This window comes from Leptidea sinapis, chromosome 13 (assembly GCF_905404315.1).
Source record: "Leptidea sinapis chromosome 13, ilLepSina1.1, whole genome shotgun sequence".
In the NCBI taxonomy this organism is placed as follows: domain Eukaryota; kingdom Metazoa; phylum Arthropoda; class Insecta; order Lepidoptera; family Pieridae; genus Leptidea; species Leptidea sinapis.
Genome location: NC_066277.1, coordinates 743372 through 761420, shown reverse-complemented (window position 1 = coordinate 761420; position 18049 = coordinate 743372). Strand labels below are relative to the sequence as shown.

The window sequence follows — 18049 nt, the reverse complement described above, 5'->3', positions numbered from 1 at the left end:
GTCGAAACTGAAAAGGATTTATGTACTAGATGGCAGCTCACTCAAAGGATATTTCTTGATGTGTGGAAGAGATGGCGAACGGAGTACCTAACACAACTGAACGCTCGGTCTAAGTGGCTCTGTACCCAACGCAATACGAAAATTGGCGAAATTGTGATAATTAATGACATTAATCTCCCACCAGGCAAGTGGGCCCTGGGCAGAGTTGTGGAGCTTCATCCGGGAAACGATGGGTGGATCAGAGTAGTAACTGTCAAGACCAAAAACGGTACTATCAAAAGACCTGTCGTAAAGCTATCTTTATTGCCAGTAGATCAATTTACAAACCAAAATAACCATGATACTAATTTGGATCCCGAAACACCACCAAAAGTAAATCAAAATTAGCAATCTGCAGTACAACCAACAACATCTAGACGGAGAAATAAAAAAGAAATTTACCACTACGCTACCATGATGCTACTTTTGTTCACATTTTTTATATCTCCGTCGGAAGGAAACCATAAGGTTGTTAATATAAATCAAACGCAAGGTTTATATTTTGATAAGATATCAAAAATGCTTATCGGCCAAGATGAATGGAAATTAGTTGTTTATTATGATACAGAACCATATTGGCAAGGAATTACCTTAATAGAAAAATATATAGACTATTTAAACACTACGTGCCCAAAACTATCAGGCAAAGTTCATTGTGAGTCTATATTATTACAAGTACGTCATAGTAACAACGAGTTGCAATTATACAATAACTTATTGTCGAGTAATATGTTCCCAGGCGGGCACGCACGTCGTCGACGCGGACTTCTCAATGGAGAGGGTTATGTTGCACATTCGTTGTTCGGTGTACTCGATGACCATTTCGCTGAACAATATAAACTAGATATAAATCTTGTAAGAAACAACCAAAACCATAGTTCAACTTTGGAAGAATCAAACATCAGTTATAGGATCTAGAATTAGACAACTGAAAACGGAGGCAGAGCTTGGTAACGGGATGTCCTACCACGGCGTGCACCATTACGTCGTGATCTACTTGGTGATGGGAGCGGCAGCCGCTGCGGGCTCGTGGTGGGGCTGGCGGCGGTGGCCTGCGCTCCTCACGCCCCGCACCCCGCCCCCGCCGAGGTGTTCCCGCGACCCGCGGTGCGATGCCTCAGCAGGGAGGCGGTCCGTTATAGTGTCAGTGAACAATGTGTTAGTGCAAAAGCAGAGTGTAGTGATTAAGGACCAGTGGTAGTGTTAACAAATCTATATCTCCTATTTTGTTTAGGTATAGTTATAGTAAAGAGAATAGTGAAATAAAATAGAGACTGTACGTTAGATTAAGATTAATTGTTGATCACCATATACCATTTTCATTATTCATGACCATTTCATCTTACTTCTCTAGGGGGAGCATGTACGAGTGGAACATCGCACATCACGTTGCGCCCTGTCAGCAGTTGCGCTGGCGCGTGCCGTGTTTCCACATTTTCCCCCAGTTCACTTTCGAGCGTCAGTCGGTTCGCGTGTGCTCTTTAGACTACGTACAATAAACTTATTGTTCTTAAGTCTAGTTTAATTTTATGAACCAAACATAAATTAATCTGTACGGCAACCAGAACACCGTACACCCCTGTTATATAAAAAAGGGTTTAAGGAAATAAACTGTGATGTAGGTGAAATCGAAAGACAATAATAATATAAAAACAAGAGTTTATAATATATTATGTACATCATACAATCAATCATTGTTATAAATAACAGAAATGCCTACCGCAAAGAACAAATGTTTAATAAATCATTTAAAAATAAAGATCAATACAATTTATATTATATATATTCAAACAAGCATTACATTATAATTACTGTACAAAATATATAAAATGACTGACTGACCAAATTAAGAAAAGTATAAATTTGTTTCTTGTGTGGAAATAAAGTAAGATGTATATTTCAGATGTATTCATTCCAATATTAAGTTCATTCAATTATATTATTAGGTCAACATTTATAATATTTTAGTTTTATTAATAATTTTTAATCAGTTCCTAATTGCAACATTAGTTATAAATCCAAAAACTTATAGTTGTCACTCGCATTTCATTAGGTTAATTTTTATCGATATTAAATTGACATTTCACGTCAATATTGTAATGTGTTACCGCCTCATAGCGTGCCGCTAGTATAGTTTATTTAATTCTTTTTTTTTCGACATTAATACTTTAACACTGCGTCCTCTCAGCGGTTGCGCCAGCGCGTGTCGTACTTCCACATTTCGCCATCGAGCATCAATCGGTTCGCGTATGCTCATAACCAATAAATATTTTAACCATTTTGGACTTAGTTCAATAAACCAATTGTTCAGGACAATTATTTCATTTAATTTATTAACCATAAATTACCATTAACCATATATTAATCTGTGTACATCGTAAATAGACAAGGATGTCTAACTAGTATTAATGTTACTATTAGTTTTCGACGTACTGACGTAAGAACTAAGCCTTTTTTTAGGGAACATACTGTCTTTAACAAATGATATACATGATATAGGTAAAATTAATATCGATAATAAGTCCCATAAAAGTTAAACAAAAGAAAATTTTCAAGTATAGACGTAACTTATAAATATAACCACTTTGAAAATAGAAACGTTCGAAAATATAGTATTTTAAGAGTAAAAGGCTAAAAGAAAGGTTTTTGTGATTCGAAATACAAAGCAGTTTAAACGCTTTCTTTATAATATTATTAATGTGTATATTAAAATGTATCAATGCAATCTAGAGAATCTAGATTCTAGATAGTCTAGAGTAATTCTCAACTCTTTTCAATGTCCTCTTAAGATTTACACTACGTAGATTGTAATCGAAAATTATCTTATTCTGCTTCCTTATGAGGCAACATGTCATTTTTGAAGAGATGATTTGTCGTGCAATAATGATTCAATTTATCTAGATTATTTTGTAAATGCTGACAGTTAACTAGTAATGTAGTTAACTAGTAATTTGTAATCAATAAAGTCAACAATTTAAAAGCCAACATGTCAGCGTAAATCAAATGACAAGATTCATTAAAAACGTGACCAATATCGTTCATATATAAAGAGAAAAGTATAGGACCCAAATGGGAACCCTAAGGAATCGCGCAGGTAAGATTAAGAAAATTTGGAATGTAATTTCTTAATGGAACTGCTTGATTTCGTTTATTAATTTATGATTTTATCCACTTTAGAAGGTCGCCGTGTATACCGAATGAAGATCATTTTGCAATGATAAGGTTATGATTTATTTTGTCAAATGCTTTGGAAAAGACTGCATATACGGCGTAACTTGACATTAAGCGTCTAGTGCGTTTAGAATAATCTTTATCATATATATATAGTTTTATTAAGTATTATCTTTCATAAATATATTTTTTCTCAAGTATAAAAAAATGGAAGTGTTAATTAGTCAAAGTACCCATTTTACACTTTTCATAAAGTCCGGAATGGACCAGTGTCCATTATTGTAGCGCCGTCCGAACCGTCGGGTCGGGCGTCCGCGGGGCGGGGCGGCACTCGGTCGGCTAGTTGAGCGGCAACATGGACGCCGCGCCGAACGGAGACCGGTACGAGATCTGCAGGTCGCGGAACAGACGCGCGGGCGGAGCCACGTTCACCAGGTACACGCGGCCCAGCGACGGGGCCAGCGCGGGCGGCAGCAGGCCCACGAGGCTGGCGCGCGCCGGCACGCCCTCCCAGCCGGCCGCGGGCGGCTCCAGAGCCACGAGCGCGGCCCGCGAGCGGCGCGCCCAGGCCAGCGCGGCGGCGTGCTCGTCCTGCGGCCCGTCGTCCAGCGGGTCGTACAGCGCGGCCACCAGCACGTCGGGCGCGGGCAGCGAGGCGGGCTCCGCGTGCACGGCGCCGCCCGCCGCCGCCAGCGCCGCCAGCTCGCGGCGCAGCTCGGGCGCGGCGGCGGCGGCGCGCGGCGGCAGCAGCACGTGCGCGCGCACGGCGTGCGACGCCAGCAGGCGCGCGGCCAGCACGCCCGCCGCGCCGGCGCGGGAGGCGCCGCACAGCAGCACGGCCACGGGCGCCTGGTGCGCGTTGCGCGCCTCCAGCCGCCGGCCGCCGCCCGCCAGCCGCAGCGCCAGGTCGGCGGCGGCGCGCGCGCCCAGCACCAGCGCCGTGTCCAGCAGCGCGTGGCGCCGCATGGCGTCCCACAGCAGGCGCCGCGCGTGCGGCGCCACCGCGGGCACGGCGCGGCCGTCGTCGGTGACGTAGCGCGAGTGCGCGGCCAGGTCGTCGGGCACGCGGATGTCGGCGACGGGCTCGGCCTGCAGCACGTTCTCGTCGTGCCTCAGCCGCGTGGCCTCGTCGGCGGCGCGCACCACGTCGGGCCGCCCGCCGGACGCGACCCTCATCTCCTCCCACAGAGCCTGCACACCCGACCTCTTTACGAATTCTCCTTGGTGACCAATTTAATAAATTAATGACTTGCATTTGTATTGATTTATAAATATTAAATATATTAATTAATTTTGCGTGCACTACGGATAATATAATAGCGTCCATATTTTACACTCGCCTCGCCCTAGACCCCGTCGGTTGTAAAGGGCGAGCGTAGCTCCCCTACGCTAGCGTCTCCCCTAGCGTCGTTGTCGCGTGCGAGTTCAAGAAGTATGACGTCTATTTCAGTTGCGTAGCCCCATTTCAAAGTGATTGCACGGCACACACAATACTTAGCGTGTAGTGTTCGGAATAACTACTGAGCTCTTTGGTGTGAAGTTGGAATCCATTCATCTCGAAAGGTTACTGATAGAGAATATATTACAGTTACAGGTCGTTGGAACTCCCAACTATCTGTAACTAATCCTCGCTACACAGGTGTGAGTTAATATATAAGAGCGTGGCGCTACGATGGCTACATTAATTAAACACACGAGTAGAGCTATCTAACGTTAATGCTAAAAAAATAATTCTAAATTTTTTTTTATTTATTTATTCAGAAAGAGACAGTCTTACAAATTATTTACTAAATTAAATAACAGATACTAGACCTAAAGTTTCCTTAATTAACAGGTTTAATAGCGAACAGTCTATTATAATTATACAAACATATAAAAATACTTTAAAAGATCATAGAAATCCTATGAGAATTTAAATAAAATTATTTTAATTTTTTTTTTAAATTTTGAAAAACTGGAACAGCAAGGTAGTGGTGAAAATTATTATTGTAAAATTTACTCGTACGACGAACAAAACTATTTTCTACATAACAACTAGAATAAGAATTTACATGAAATAATTCATTTGAATGACATGTGCGTTTTTGAGGGCGAAGTATTTTTATATTTATACATTGCAACAACGAGGGACAATCCATAATATTATTAATTATTTTGTACAAAATAACAGTATCAATAAAATGACGTCGTTTTACAAGATCGTCAATTCTATGTCTGTTTGCCGATATGTCATTATCAGTGTATATATTACCGGTTTTATAATCTAAGGTCTTCGTAAATTTCTTTTGGATCCTTTCAATTCGATCAACATGAATTTTGAAAAACGGGTTCCAAACAGAGGATGCAAATTCTAAATTACTTCTTACAAAACTATTAAACAAAATTTTATGGCTTTGTGTGTTTTTAAATGGCTTCCTATTCTCATTATAAATCCTAATTTTTTGTACGATTTTTTATCAATGTGTGGTACAAAGGTAAGCTTTGAATTAAGATCAAGACCCAGATCTCGCACTTCAGCAACTCTTTTTAATGGCTTACCAGAAATAGTATAAGCGAATATGATCGGGTTTAACTTGCGTGTATAAGTGATAACATGACACTTATCAGGGTCAAGAATAGACTATTACCCTTGCAATATCCCTCGAAAGAAGTGAAATCTGCTTGTAATGAGTAGCAATAGTGCACACTCCGCACAATTTTAAAGATCTTTGTGTCATCTGCGTATATAGGCATATTAGATCCATTCACAATACTAAAAATGTCATTCACATGAAGTATAAAAAGTAACGGGTCTAAATGAGAACCTTGCGGTATACCCAAGCTAATATTTCTGTTGTTAGAATTATAGCCAGCGAGAGGAACAGACTGACTCCTATTATCTATGTATGATTTTATCCAGAGCAGAAGATCACCATGTACTCCAAGACGCCAAAGCTTTAAAATTAAAGTTTTATGGCAAATCTTCTCAAAAGCTTTGGCAAAATCGCTGTGCACTGCGTCCACCTAACAACCGTCATTCATTGCATTAAGTATAATTTCGGTGAATGTAAACAAGTTAGATTCCACACTACGTGCTGTGTAAAAACCATGTTGACATGGAGATATTATTCTGCGTACAGAAGCGGAGAGTTGCGCAGTAACAATCTTTTCCAACAACTTACCAAAATGGAGCTTGGAGATAGTATAGATATAGATCTGTACTTACAAATGTCATCACTAACTGTTCCTTTTGGTATAGGTGTGATCCAGACACGTTTCCACAACGAAGGGAATACTTCTTGGATAGAACTCTGATAAAGCAACGTTATAGGCAAAGCAAGACTTGAAGCACATGAACGAGTGAAAATAGGATGAATACCATCCGGCCCTGCACCCTTATTCATGTCAATAGATTTTAAATATTTAAATACTAAATCAAGTGTAACTTCTACCGAATTGTATATCTAACAAGGCGCAGGCAGGTAATTCACAATTATCTAAAAAGTTACTACTATTATGATCAGATTTTGGAAGTTCAAAAACAGAATGGAAATGATCATTAAATGCATCACAGATGTCTTTACCATCAGAAATACTTCTATTCTTATAAGTCATATTTTGGGGGATACCACTATTTGCAGTTATAGATTTAAAATAGTTCCAAAAAAAATGAGGACAGGAATTGATCATGCTGAATCGAATCAGCAAATTTAATATAATTGTTGTAACATTCCTTCTCTAGTTTAATTACTCTTTTTCTTAAGGAACTAAAACTATCATAACCCAGCATCCATAAAATTTAAAGTAAATAATTGCAATTCTTAAAATTTTCATACATACAAATTATATATTTAGGAAACAAAATTTCAATCACCCTTACGTGTTCGCCGCATAAGACGGCACGAAGTAGGTGTCAGTGCCTTCGATAGCGCGCGGCTACTAGATTTCTTACAGGCTGTTCCGAAATGATATTATGGAAAAATTATGTATTTTATTTTTGAATATTTTTTAATGATTACGGTTAAGTATTTCTACCCGTATGGTTATTGAATGTCGCCACTGTAGCGCTACGCTATATACAGTATGGTCTGCATACCTATGAAATAAATAAAAATATAAGTAATACTAGTCCACAGAACTATGGCAAAATTCATTATTTAATTAAAAACTTTAAATTGAAAAAGTGAAATTTTCAAACAAAATAAATATTTAAATAAATATACTAAGAGATAGCAGTACTGTTCAGACGACGTACATTGACCTCTGGATCGTCGGCTTCACCTTTGATTTGTTTGAATAATTGCGACGACGAAATAAAAATTCTTATTAATAAAATGTTCATTCTTACGAACACTTTTATTTCGGTATAAATGAACTGAACTTTAAATTCAATATTGTGCATCTTGTTTTATATTAAAAAAAAACTCACTGAAGTAGTGAACATTCAAATAACGAAAAAAATAAGTCTTTAATAGGGAATTCCTCACAATTATAGTTTATCGATACTTTTTTTAACATTATTTAGCAACCATTACCAAATACCTACCCAACGATAGGATACAACTATTTTTGTGTTATTCGAATGTTATTATAATTTAAATTATATATTTAATAAACTTCTAGCAAGTGTTTTTTTACGATTAAACTAACGAAAATACTGATTTGTGAGTTGAAAAGGGTTTTGGCAGAGTCATGCTGTCGTCCTATGACGACAGTACGATCGGGCCAGACTCGTTCGGATTAAGCTCCTCACTCGCACAAAAAAAACCGGCGTGAATAATAATATGGGTATGTGTGTTCGTTGGGGAGAATATCTGCTGTCAACGTTTCGGCAATTTCAAGGGTAGGATGTACTCTCTGGCTGCGAGTAGATTTTGAAGACCGCGTCCGGTCATGTCTAGATGTCATCTGGAAGGTGTCAAGGAAGCCAAATTTTCTTTAAAGAAGCTGGGGGTCATTAATACATCACGGTAATACTTCAAGCTGACCTAGATTCTAGCGCTCTCCAAAAGCGCAGGAACACCAGATATTGTTGTCATCTCTGGTCGCACCCTAGTATCAGCTAGAACCTATTGCCTGTGTGCAACGCGTAGCTACTCGAATAGTCGAGGATCCAGTGCTCTATGAACGGCTAGATCATTTGGAGTTGCTGGGAATTTTCCGAACGACTGCTTAAAAACGTTATTTTTATTTACTATTACTCCTTTGTTTATAATTATTATCTGTTTTGTACTTAAGCAGAAAAAAATAATTTAAATAAATTCATTTTAATTTCATTTCATTAAATACACTAAGTATTTTAGTAAGCGTAGTGTTTTAAGGTTTTTTATGAAATTTCTAGAAACACTGTGCGCTAAGTATTAAAATTTTAATAGCTTTTTGAATCGGGTATTATTTCCTTTAAAAGAAGATTGTCGATAAATTGTGCCCTACCCTAAGCCCGTTCGCGTTCTTTCGCTGTAGGACGGTCCGACGCGTTTGAAGTCACCGCGAGGAGCGAACAGGCAACATCGCTTGTGTTCTATCCGACAAACGACTAATGTCTTTGAACTTGAAGAGCACGGAATGGCAACATAGCATTTTGATGTGCAAACATTAAAGTTCATTGAATTATTGAGTGTTGACCCAGTAACCCCGTGACCCGATTTTACAAAGTACAGCATGTTAATATTCGCTCAAAATTAAAAGTCTACATTTTGACCTTATTAGTGCACCGATTTTGTTCATGTTTTGTATTGTTATAATTTGTGTAAAAAGTGTGTCTATATATTATATTATATATTATATTATTATATTATATCGTCAGCAAATGCTATAACAAGTATATGGATACATTTAATTCATAAATGTAAAATACATACTGTATACAATGCCATGCACCACAGTATTTGTTCTAGACCTTTTGTTTCCTGACGGGTGCCACCGCGCACTCTGCCCTATTCCAGCATCTCGCCAGGAACCATTGAAACACAGTATACGAGCTGTGCTAAATTACTGTTATTACCAAGATAGATGTGAAGTGGAAATATTTATCGAAGGCTTTACTATAAATAGACTTTGAAATAAGAGACCAATCGAAGTTGCGGGTCACTACGGGAGCGCCCCATGCTACTTGGTTATTCAGGCGAATTTAATGAATTTGTCGAATTGCAGAAGGGAGAATTCGCTTTAACTGTCATATCGATCTGGAAGCACTGTCGAAAAAAGTTGGTTCCGATGTTTGTTTGACACCAGTCACTACACAAGGATAATATTAAGTTTTGGGCGTACGTTTATTATAGGGTGTACGTTTTACTTATTTTATTTATCAGGTTCATTAACAGATTATACACTATTACTAGCTTATAAATAATAACAAAATAAGTATTAATTATGGTGTAAATCCAATTACAGGCAAAGTGGCATTTATTTTTGAGTTGCACAAGTGCGGGACTGCAAGTTTACAACGAAAAAATAATGTATTGTACTAATATAATGTAAAAGTGAGCATGTGAAAAAAATTAAAATTAAAACAAAGCATAAGTTATGAGGTTTCTGCACTGATAAATTGATGCAATATTTTTTTGTAATCCTAATAAGGGGAGTGGATGTCAACACAAGTAGTTTTGAAAAGATTATTGTGCTCCCGGCAGATCCTATCTAAAACACTATTAGCACCGAGTTTATTATTTACTTATTACATAATGGGCTGTATTAGGTCGCTATATGAGGATATAATGAAAGAGAGCACTCGGCCACTGCTGTGAGTGAACTGGCCGCCACAGTAAAGATTGCTGATCGGGCAAATATATTACAGTATTAAGATAATTATTTGTTCGATACACTAACATTGCTAACTCGGTTCTAGAAGATAAACAAATTCCATGCTATACGTACTTGTTTATCAAAGAGTGCGAGATTCCCCTCGAAGTCGAAGTCGTCATCGTATGGCAGCTCGGCCGCGTCACCGAAGCACGCCTCGTTTCTGCGGCGCGCCTTGTCGTGGGGCGGACCCGAACGCCCGCCCTTCGGAGTCGACGTCATCATGTTGAAGCTACCTGAACATTACATACACATTAAACTAAATATTAATTAATAAAACGCTTCATTACATCAAATAAACTGCAAACCGGGGGAGCCAGTGGGAGGCTCCTTTGAATAGGATGCCGGAATAGATTACGGGTACCACAACGACCCTATTTCTGCCGTGAAGCAGTAATGTGTAAGCATTACTGTGTTTCGGTCTGAAGGGCGCCGGGAAATACTGGGCAAATGAGACTTAAGGTCGGAACGCATTACAGTGGCGCTGCGAGGCGCTTAGCTTCACGTCGCTAGACGGTACCTATCGCACTACAACTGCAGTAAGCGGCAGCTCGCGTCACTTCTGTAGCACTTCGCGTGCGAGCAACATTACAAGATGGGCGATAGTGATGAGAAATTGGCCATTATTTCTTTATTGTGTGCAGAAGAAGAAATCATTAAGGGATGACAAAAAAATTTCCATATTTTTTAAATAAACTTTATTCAATTAGGCTTCAACTACGCGCTTTTGATTCGTCAATTCAAATTGTTCGCTCTTGAAAAGAACAAACAAGAAACACAACGGCCACTCCTTTCAATCAATAGAGTATTTTACAATGGCTGTAATATACAATATAAATTAGTTTGTAAGGGTATGCATCCAAAATATATGAATAAAATAATAATTAAATTAAACTAATAAAATTAATAATTACAATATTTTTATTTAGTTATTAAAATTAATTAAGTTATAAGATACAATTCTATAAATTTCACAATTAACGGTATGCATACTGAAGCGACGCGCCGCTTGCTGTGTCGCACTGAGCGTCGCTGCACTACGCGTCCGCGTCGTGGCGCTGCGCGTCAAAATATTCTCTCGGAGGCAACTCTGCCACGACGTTACAAAATGGTTGAAATAATATTATGACGCTTAGTGCCGCGCAGTGCAGCGCCGCGCTAATGCGTTCCGGCCTTTAACATCTTATGTCTCAAGGTGACGAGCGCATTTGTAGTGTCATTCAGAATTTTTGGGGTTTATCAAGAGTGGGTGGCACTGCATTGTAATGGGCAGGGCGTATCAATTACCATCAGCTGAACGGCCTTGCTCGTCATGTACCTTATTTTCATAGAAAAAAACGAAGTCAATTTTGAAAAGCGTTTCAATTTATGTTTTTAAACTTTAATCATCGCGGATCATTAACATTGTAATTATTATGACGGGGGTACCCGTCATTAACGATATAAGTATATTTTATTGATTTGATGCCGATATTTCGATCCAATTGCACGGATCGTGGTCGCGGCGGGACTACGGAGGCCGCGAGAAACACTTGATACATGACACTAATAGTACAGCAGTCTGTCCACTTGGCGCCTAGTTCGTTTTGGTCTTTGATTCCCTAATTCACGACACACACTACTGACGACGTCGATACTTTCGGACCTTTTTATTGCTTTTTCACTACAGAGAGAGACCAAGGGATTCCATGTTTGCGCTAGCCTAAAACCATCCTTCATCCCTATTAAAATTGTTAGGATGCTTTTTAATTTCTATATTTCTTCAAATCAATGAAATGTATCGTGAGTAGAGGTGGGCGTTATAACACACAAAACATTATATATTACAATATATTTTTACAACAGTATAACACATTATAAAATTTGCCACTAGACTGTTATAATATAAATTATTTCCAGTGTTATAATTCGTTTGAAATTTAATTACAGCTCCATCTATGCACACGAGCGGAAAGTGGTCGTTTCTTTAATGAAATTAAAATTTTGTAAATTTAATATTTTTAACAGATGGCACTTTTTCTAATTCGCTTTAGTAAGTGCTTAGTCTTCAAAGTAATGAGAACACTTCGCATATCACAATAAAAGCTATTTTTACTTGCGACGAACAAATATAAAATTATAACACTGTTGTTTAAGATTGAAAAGTATTGTAAACACTCTTGCTATAAACATTAGAGCTATTTCTACTTGCGATGAGACGAACATGGATAAAACAACACTTTCATTCATTATATTTCCAATGAGAATCATTATTTGCGATTTTTTAAATTGACAAACTGCTATTTGTTTCGAATATTATTATTATCATTTTTAAAATAAAATGTTTGTAAAAACTATAGTATGAATTGTAAATTAAATGGATATGTGTATTATATAATACGTCTTGAGTTGTTTTTATTTTTTTATGTAAATAGACAAGTGTTAGTGTAAAAATAAAAATTTTGTGAATAGTGTAAATATAAGTTTAGTTAATAGTTTCTTTAACTCATTAGTCGATAAGATTGTTCTGTGTAGGTACACAGGTAAAAAAAATCTTTCTAAAAAGCACAACAAAAAAATACCATTAGTGTTAAAGTAATTATTCCTCTTCAAATATGTTATATTATAACACTAAATAACATAAAACCGCAACAACAACAATCAGCGTAAATAATTTTGATTAAAATTTAAAACATCTAATATATAATTATTATAACAGTTAACAACGACAGTTAGAATAATATAACACAACAGTATAATTCATTGAAAAATTATAACAGTTAAGCCCACCTCTGATCGTGAGTACCCATCATAATAATTACAGTGTTTCAATTGCCATTATGTGCCATAAAAATGCACTCAATCTTTTCAATAATTATACATTAAGTATTCTCTTAATTTTGACATATTGTAGCGACAGTGGCACAATAGATAGAACCCCGGAGTCCACGGTTCGAACCTCGCCCGACACACAGTAGTAAATGATAAAAATATGGTACGCTTTAACCATCCAGTTGCCTCACCTAGTATTGTAGCATAACTGATTAATTCTGAGTGATTTCCTATTGCCTTGGAAGGGAATGCCAAATTGGCTTCAGTAAAGTGAAAGTCATAAATAAAGAGAGACAATACTTCAAGCCCACCCAAATAAAGGCAAAGTCCAGCCACACATGATTCATCTCTGCACTCTCCTTGTATTGAGTACTGTCCAAAGTGGTGGAATTGCTTAAATGTATTTTATCTACTATCCGATGCTTTAAATCCTCTATTAAAGATTCTGAAACAGTTAGCTTATTGCCAACATTAAAACACCCAATGTTCTAATAACCATTACATCATCCAAACGAGTGTTGTAATGTTGTACTGAATTTCATAACACTCCTATTTTTTTTTCAATCCCTTCATGCTCAAAGAGTTTGAACAGACACCCACATTCTTATTGCATGATGCGTGGTATCTGTATGAATTTCAAAAAAAGAACATTATCGTCATCAATACTTAGTTTATTTGTATATAATCAGTAATGGATGATATTAGGTTACTACTTGGACTAACTGTTTCAGAATCTTTTAGAGGATTCACATTATGGGTGTAGATAAAGTCTTGTATGCAACTGTTGATAATTAGTTATTAAAACACGAATGTGTCTTTATCTCATGAGGCGAAGCCGTGTGATAATAGTATCACAACAGTTGCATAAATAACTAAAAATAAACCAACTTTAAGTCAGGATACACCCCTGTTATTCCTCTGGTGTTGCAGAACTTTGGTCATATATGACCACTTACCACTTAGGTGAGCCTTACTCATTTTTATTTGTGTAACATTCCTTCTACATTTGTTTAATTTACACTATAGTGTTTCATAATTATTGTTCATAGCAAAAACCATAGCCTCTAGGAAGTGGAAATGGGTGGGCCATATTTGTTGTAGGTCCGATGGAAGATGGGGCAAAAAGTTGTTGGAGTTGAGACCACGAAAGTGGTTCAGGAATGTTAGGAGACAGCCAGCAAGATGGACGGACGATTTGGCGTGTGGGTCTGGGTTTGTTCCGCATCCATTCCTTGGATAAGGAAAACTCAGAACCCCATAAAATGGTGTAAAATGGAAGAGATTTTTACTTTCATATAACTATGTATTATCACATGAGATACCTGAGTGATTGTTATTGTTATTATTCTTATTCCTGCTCCCACCACCCTGTATGTCAATAGGCTTGCTTCTTGCTGGTGGTTGGGTTGCTCCACGGCTTGATGACTTGTTGTTGCCATTACTGCACTGCTGTGATACTGAAATTGTCACAAAACAATATATATCATACCAAGTAATTGTGGTATTTAACCCTATGATATTACATTTTAATGAGTAGTAAGACACTAATTTTCATCTGTTGTTACTCTGATCATGAGGACATTTTGTAGGAAATGGTGTAAATTATATTTCTTTATTTAAGATCTATTGTTTGCACTTCAATAAAGATGCATTGTTGATGCAATGACTGAAAAAGCTCTCTTGATACTAAATTCTTCAAATTTTCCTCAAATTCAAATAGGTTATGATGTAACCATGTCATGTAAATCATTTATGTAATACATAATGTAACTGTTACATGTCTCTTCACAAAACTCTGGTTTAAGACATTCAAAGTCAAATAAACTTTATTCAATAAGGCTTAAATTAAGAATCATCACTATAAATATATCTTTTAAATTGCTGAACCTACCATATGTTTGGAAAAAGTAGAGCTTGTGAGAAGAACATACAAGAAACTCAACAGCCACTGTTTTCAATCAAATAGAGTATTTTACAATGGCTGTAATATATGACACAAATTAGTTTGTAAGGTGCTGCATCCAATTTATGAAACATGTTTAAATAATATAAATTATTTCATAAAAAGTAATAAAGACTAAACTGTATGAATATAAATTATCATATATTGGATGCATCAATATATTTAGAGGTGTGTCATTGAAGGTTTTTAAATTAATTTAATTTAACTGTTTTTTGTCAATGGTCAAACAGGTTGAAAAAACTGTTAAATCATCCACGGGTTTTGAAATAACGGTTAATGCATTTATTAATAATTTAGGTTTTTATTTCGTCAATATAATATCATGTCAACGTTTTCGTTCGCAAATCCGTCAACTGTTTTAAATTAAGCTATTTTAGTGAGGCGTTCAATTTCTACATTTATTGCGAGTTACGGGCGAAGATGTTGATTGAATTTATTAGCTTATTATGTTCAACAGGTTTATTCGTTGAAGAAAAACAGTTAATTTGTTAACTAATATAAAACTGTTAATAAAAACAGTTTATTGATTTAACGACCACATCTAGTCATGTTTACTGTCATGAATAGTAATCACATCTAACAAATACAATTATTTATTAACTATAACAGGTCAACTTGGAACCACAAGCAGCACCTCCATTGAATGCCACCTCAAAATATTTTAAAATAGATAGTATTTTCTTTGATTAACACATTTTAATAAAATCAAAGGATGAGGAAGATTTAAATAAATTAAAATGATTAAAACACATGTCATTCTTAATAATAATAATAATATTGACACACTTTTTACACAAATTATCTTGCCCCAAGTTAAGCATATATAGCCTGTGTTATGGGTTACAAGACAATGATATATTTAATACAATATACTTACATAAAAATACATAAGTTCATATAAACATACATAAATACATTTAAACATTGACGACTCGGAAACAAATATTCATATTCATCATATAAATGCTTGCACCTACCGGGATTTGATTTAATGTATTTTACATTAGGTTTTACAATGTTACTTTTACACAAAAACTTATGTAATAATACAGTTACAATCACATGCACTTTAATATTTTTAAAAGTATTTTATTTAAATATAATATTGATATTATATTGATACAAGAAGCTCATTGCCACTGTTGTAAATCAACATTTACAGCTTCATTGTTTTACAAGTTAATTAAACGATGTAAAGAGATACAACTATAATTCTGAAACTTATAAGTAATTAAATAATATACAATAACAAAAAGAACTAAAAGAGTTGACAGTTCAGTACAGGCATCAAGACACAATAAGAATTCTGTTTGGGGTCATAAATCATCAAATGCCATCTTATCTGAGCAGAAAGTTGAAGTGATTGGCAGCAAGCAGACCACAATGTTACCGGCCGTTGCAACTAGAAACACAGTGGCATTTCTCTGCTGCATTTAAACATTTCCGAAATGCTATGACGAAATGTTGGAATAATATTCCACCACTAATACTAGCTAGCATAGTTTACACAGTTTAAACAAAGAATTTGTTATTGCTTACCAAAAAAAGGGGAACTGTTAATTAAAGAGACCAGTGCAACCTAGATAGCTCATTGGAATTTTTAAATGAATAAGATCTTGTTTGAACTATAGTTACCTCATGTTAATGAAGAAAGTAAAGGGTATGATAAAAGAATTTAACAAAACTTTCCTTTATTCCATTGTTCAAATCGAACATATTTATTATGTAAGACATAAATGTGTAAGACAAGTTATTACAAAGGTGTGCACTAATTATTGCATTAGTATGTGGCATCATTTATTGGTCCCACTGGAAGATCAGCACTGGTTGCAATAGAAATTAACATTATGCTGAAGTGTGACCAACACTCTAACATGTAATTTGTTTTGTTTTATTTTGTTCTATTTTATTATTAAAATATTGTATTTGTTTCAAATAAATATCTTTCTTTTTTCTTTCAAGTAAATTATACATTAAGAATAACCTATAGTTGATTCTCCTAGTCTAGACAGGTCATAAATACCTTTACAATTTAGTTGCTTGATTCAGTAAAAGTTATTTGTTGAATAACATAATTTACCTATACTTGATGGATTTGCTTGCAAATTTTCGCAGACTGTGGCTCTTGTTCCCTTTTTATTAGCTTTACTGACAGCTACAGTACTATGTGTTTGTTCAGCTCGCTCTGGTTTTGCTTCTTCAATTATTTTTAAATCTTTTATATCTGCAGCACTGGAAGTATTACATAAAACGAATTAGATATGTAAAAAGATATCTCAATCAAATAATAATACAGTTAATAAAGTCATACTTAAGTGTAACTTGAGACTTAGGATATGGAAACCCATTTCTAAAAGCTTTAGTAAGGGTGATTGTATTGCCATCAGCTTCCAAAATAGTTCCTTGATAGCAACCGAGCGGTCCACCACAATTCACTGAAACTGCGTAACCAACCCACTTCGACATTTTATTTCTTATACCGTTGTCGAGAACTGCAATAAGTTATGTAGAAACTGATCAAAACATTTACATCTATATTCTTTGGTTATTTTCAAATTCACATTCTCAACATCAATAAATTGTAACCTATTGAATGTAAAATGTAAAGTTCAAAACAAGTAGCAATGAGGATGTAGATTCAATATACTAAATTGTAAATACTTCAGTGTCAAGTATAACTAAAAGTGCTCTGTGGTTCTAAAATCTGAACCTTAGATAACTTATACGTCTAGATAGAGCCTCTTGCTGTTAGACAACCGACAACCGATAAAAAATTAGATTTTAAATCAATACTTTTTTTATATAAAATCTTGATGTTTCATTTTTGACTTATTTTGAAAAACGCTATAAAACAATTAAAACACATAAATGGTTTATGCATAATACATTATGGGGCTTAAAATTATCACAAATAGTCACCGTTATCACCAGCTCTTAACGGAATTACTCGTATACAAGTTGGGCTTATTAATATGACACCTTTTTTTTAATCATTTTGGTATAAACTCCCTCCCGGGTCCAGTAGCTCAACATCAAGACTCACAAGTGTCAAGTAGTGATAAGAGCCTGGCTAATGAAAGCTGAACGCAGCCATTTAGAGGATTGGCAATAAAAAAATAATATATAATTATGACCATAACAATCAATCTGATGTGTCTTGCTTTCACATCGGAGTTTGCTTACATTGAGTTTCTTGAATCTTTCTTAGCGAACATGGGTGCCACCACGGTGCAGAAAAAACAAGTGGAAGTGGGCGTTACCCTGTCGCCACTATTGTTTACAAAT

General features: G+C 36.0%; 1 protein-coding gene across 1 annotated transcript; it reads right to left on the bottom strand.

Annotated features, from left to right (window-relative positions):
* Positions 1-1681: 1681 nt before the first annotated feature.
* Positions 1682-17389, bottom strand: LOC126967714 (enhancer of mRNA-decapping protein 3). The gene is made up of 5 exons (XM_050812326.1): positions 17076-17389; positions 16845-16996; positions 14124-14258; positions 10066-10226; positions 1682-4401 (listed from the first exon to the last, which is right to left on the bottom strand). The coding sequence occupies exons 1-5, from the start codon at positions 17228-17230 to the stop codon at positions 3550-3552; spliced, it is 1455 nt and encodes a 484-aa protein (XP_050668283.1). The 5' UTR covers positions 17231-17389; the 3' UTR covers positions 1682-3549.
* Between the last annotated feature and the right edge of the window lie 660 nt (positions 17390-18049).

Excerpts from the sequence above, each read along its gene's own strand:
- LOC126967714 (XM_050812326.1), bottom strand. The coding sequence starts at position 17,230 with ATGTCGAAGTGGGTTGGTTACGCAGTTTCAGTGAATTGTGGTGGACCG. Across the intron at positions 16,997-17,075 it reads AAGTCTCAAGTTACACTTAA|TGCTGCAGATATAAAAGATT; the intron begins GTATGACTTTAT and ends TAATACTTCCAG. Across the intron at positions 14,259-16,844 it reads AGCAAATCCATCAAGTATAG|TATCACAGCAGTGCAGTAAT; the intron begins GTAAATTATGTT and ends TGACAATTTCAG.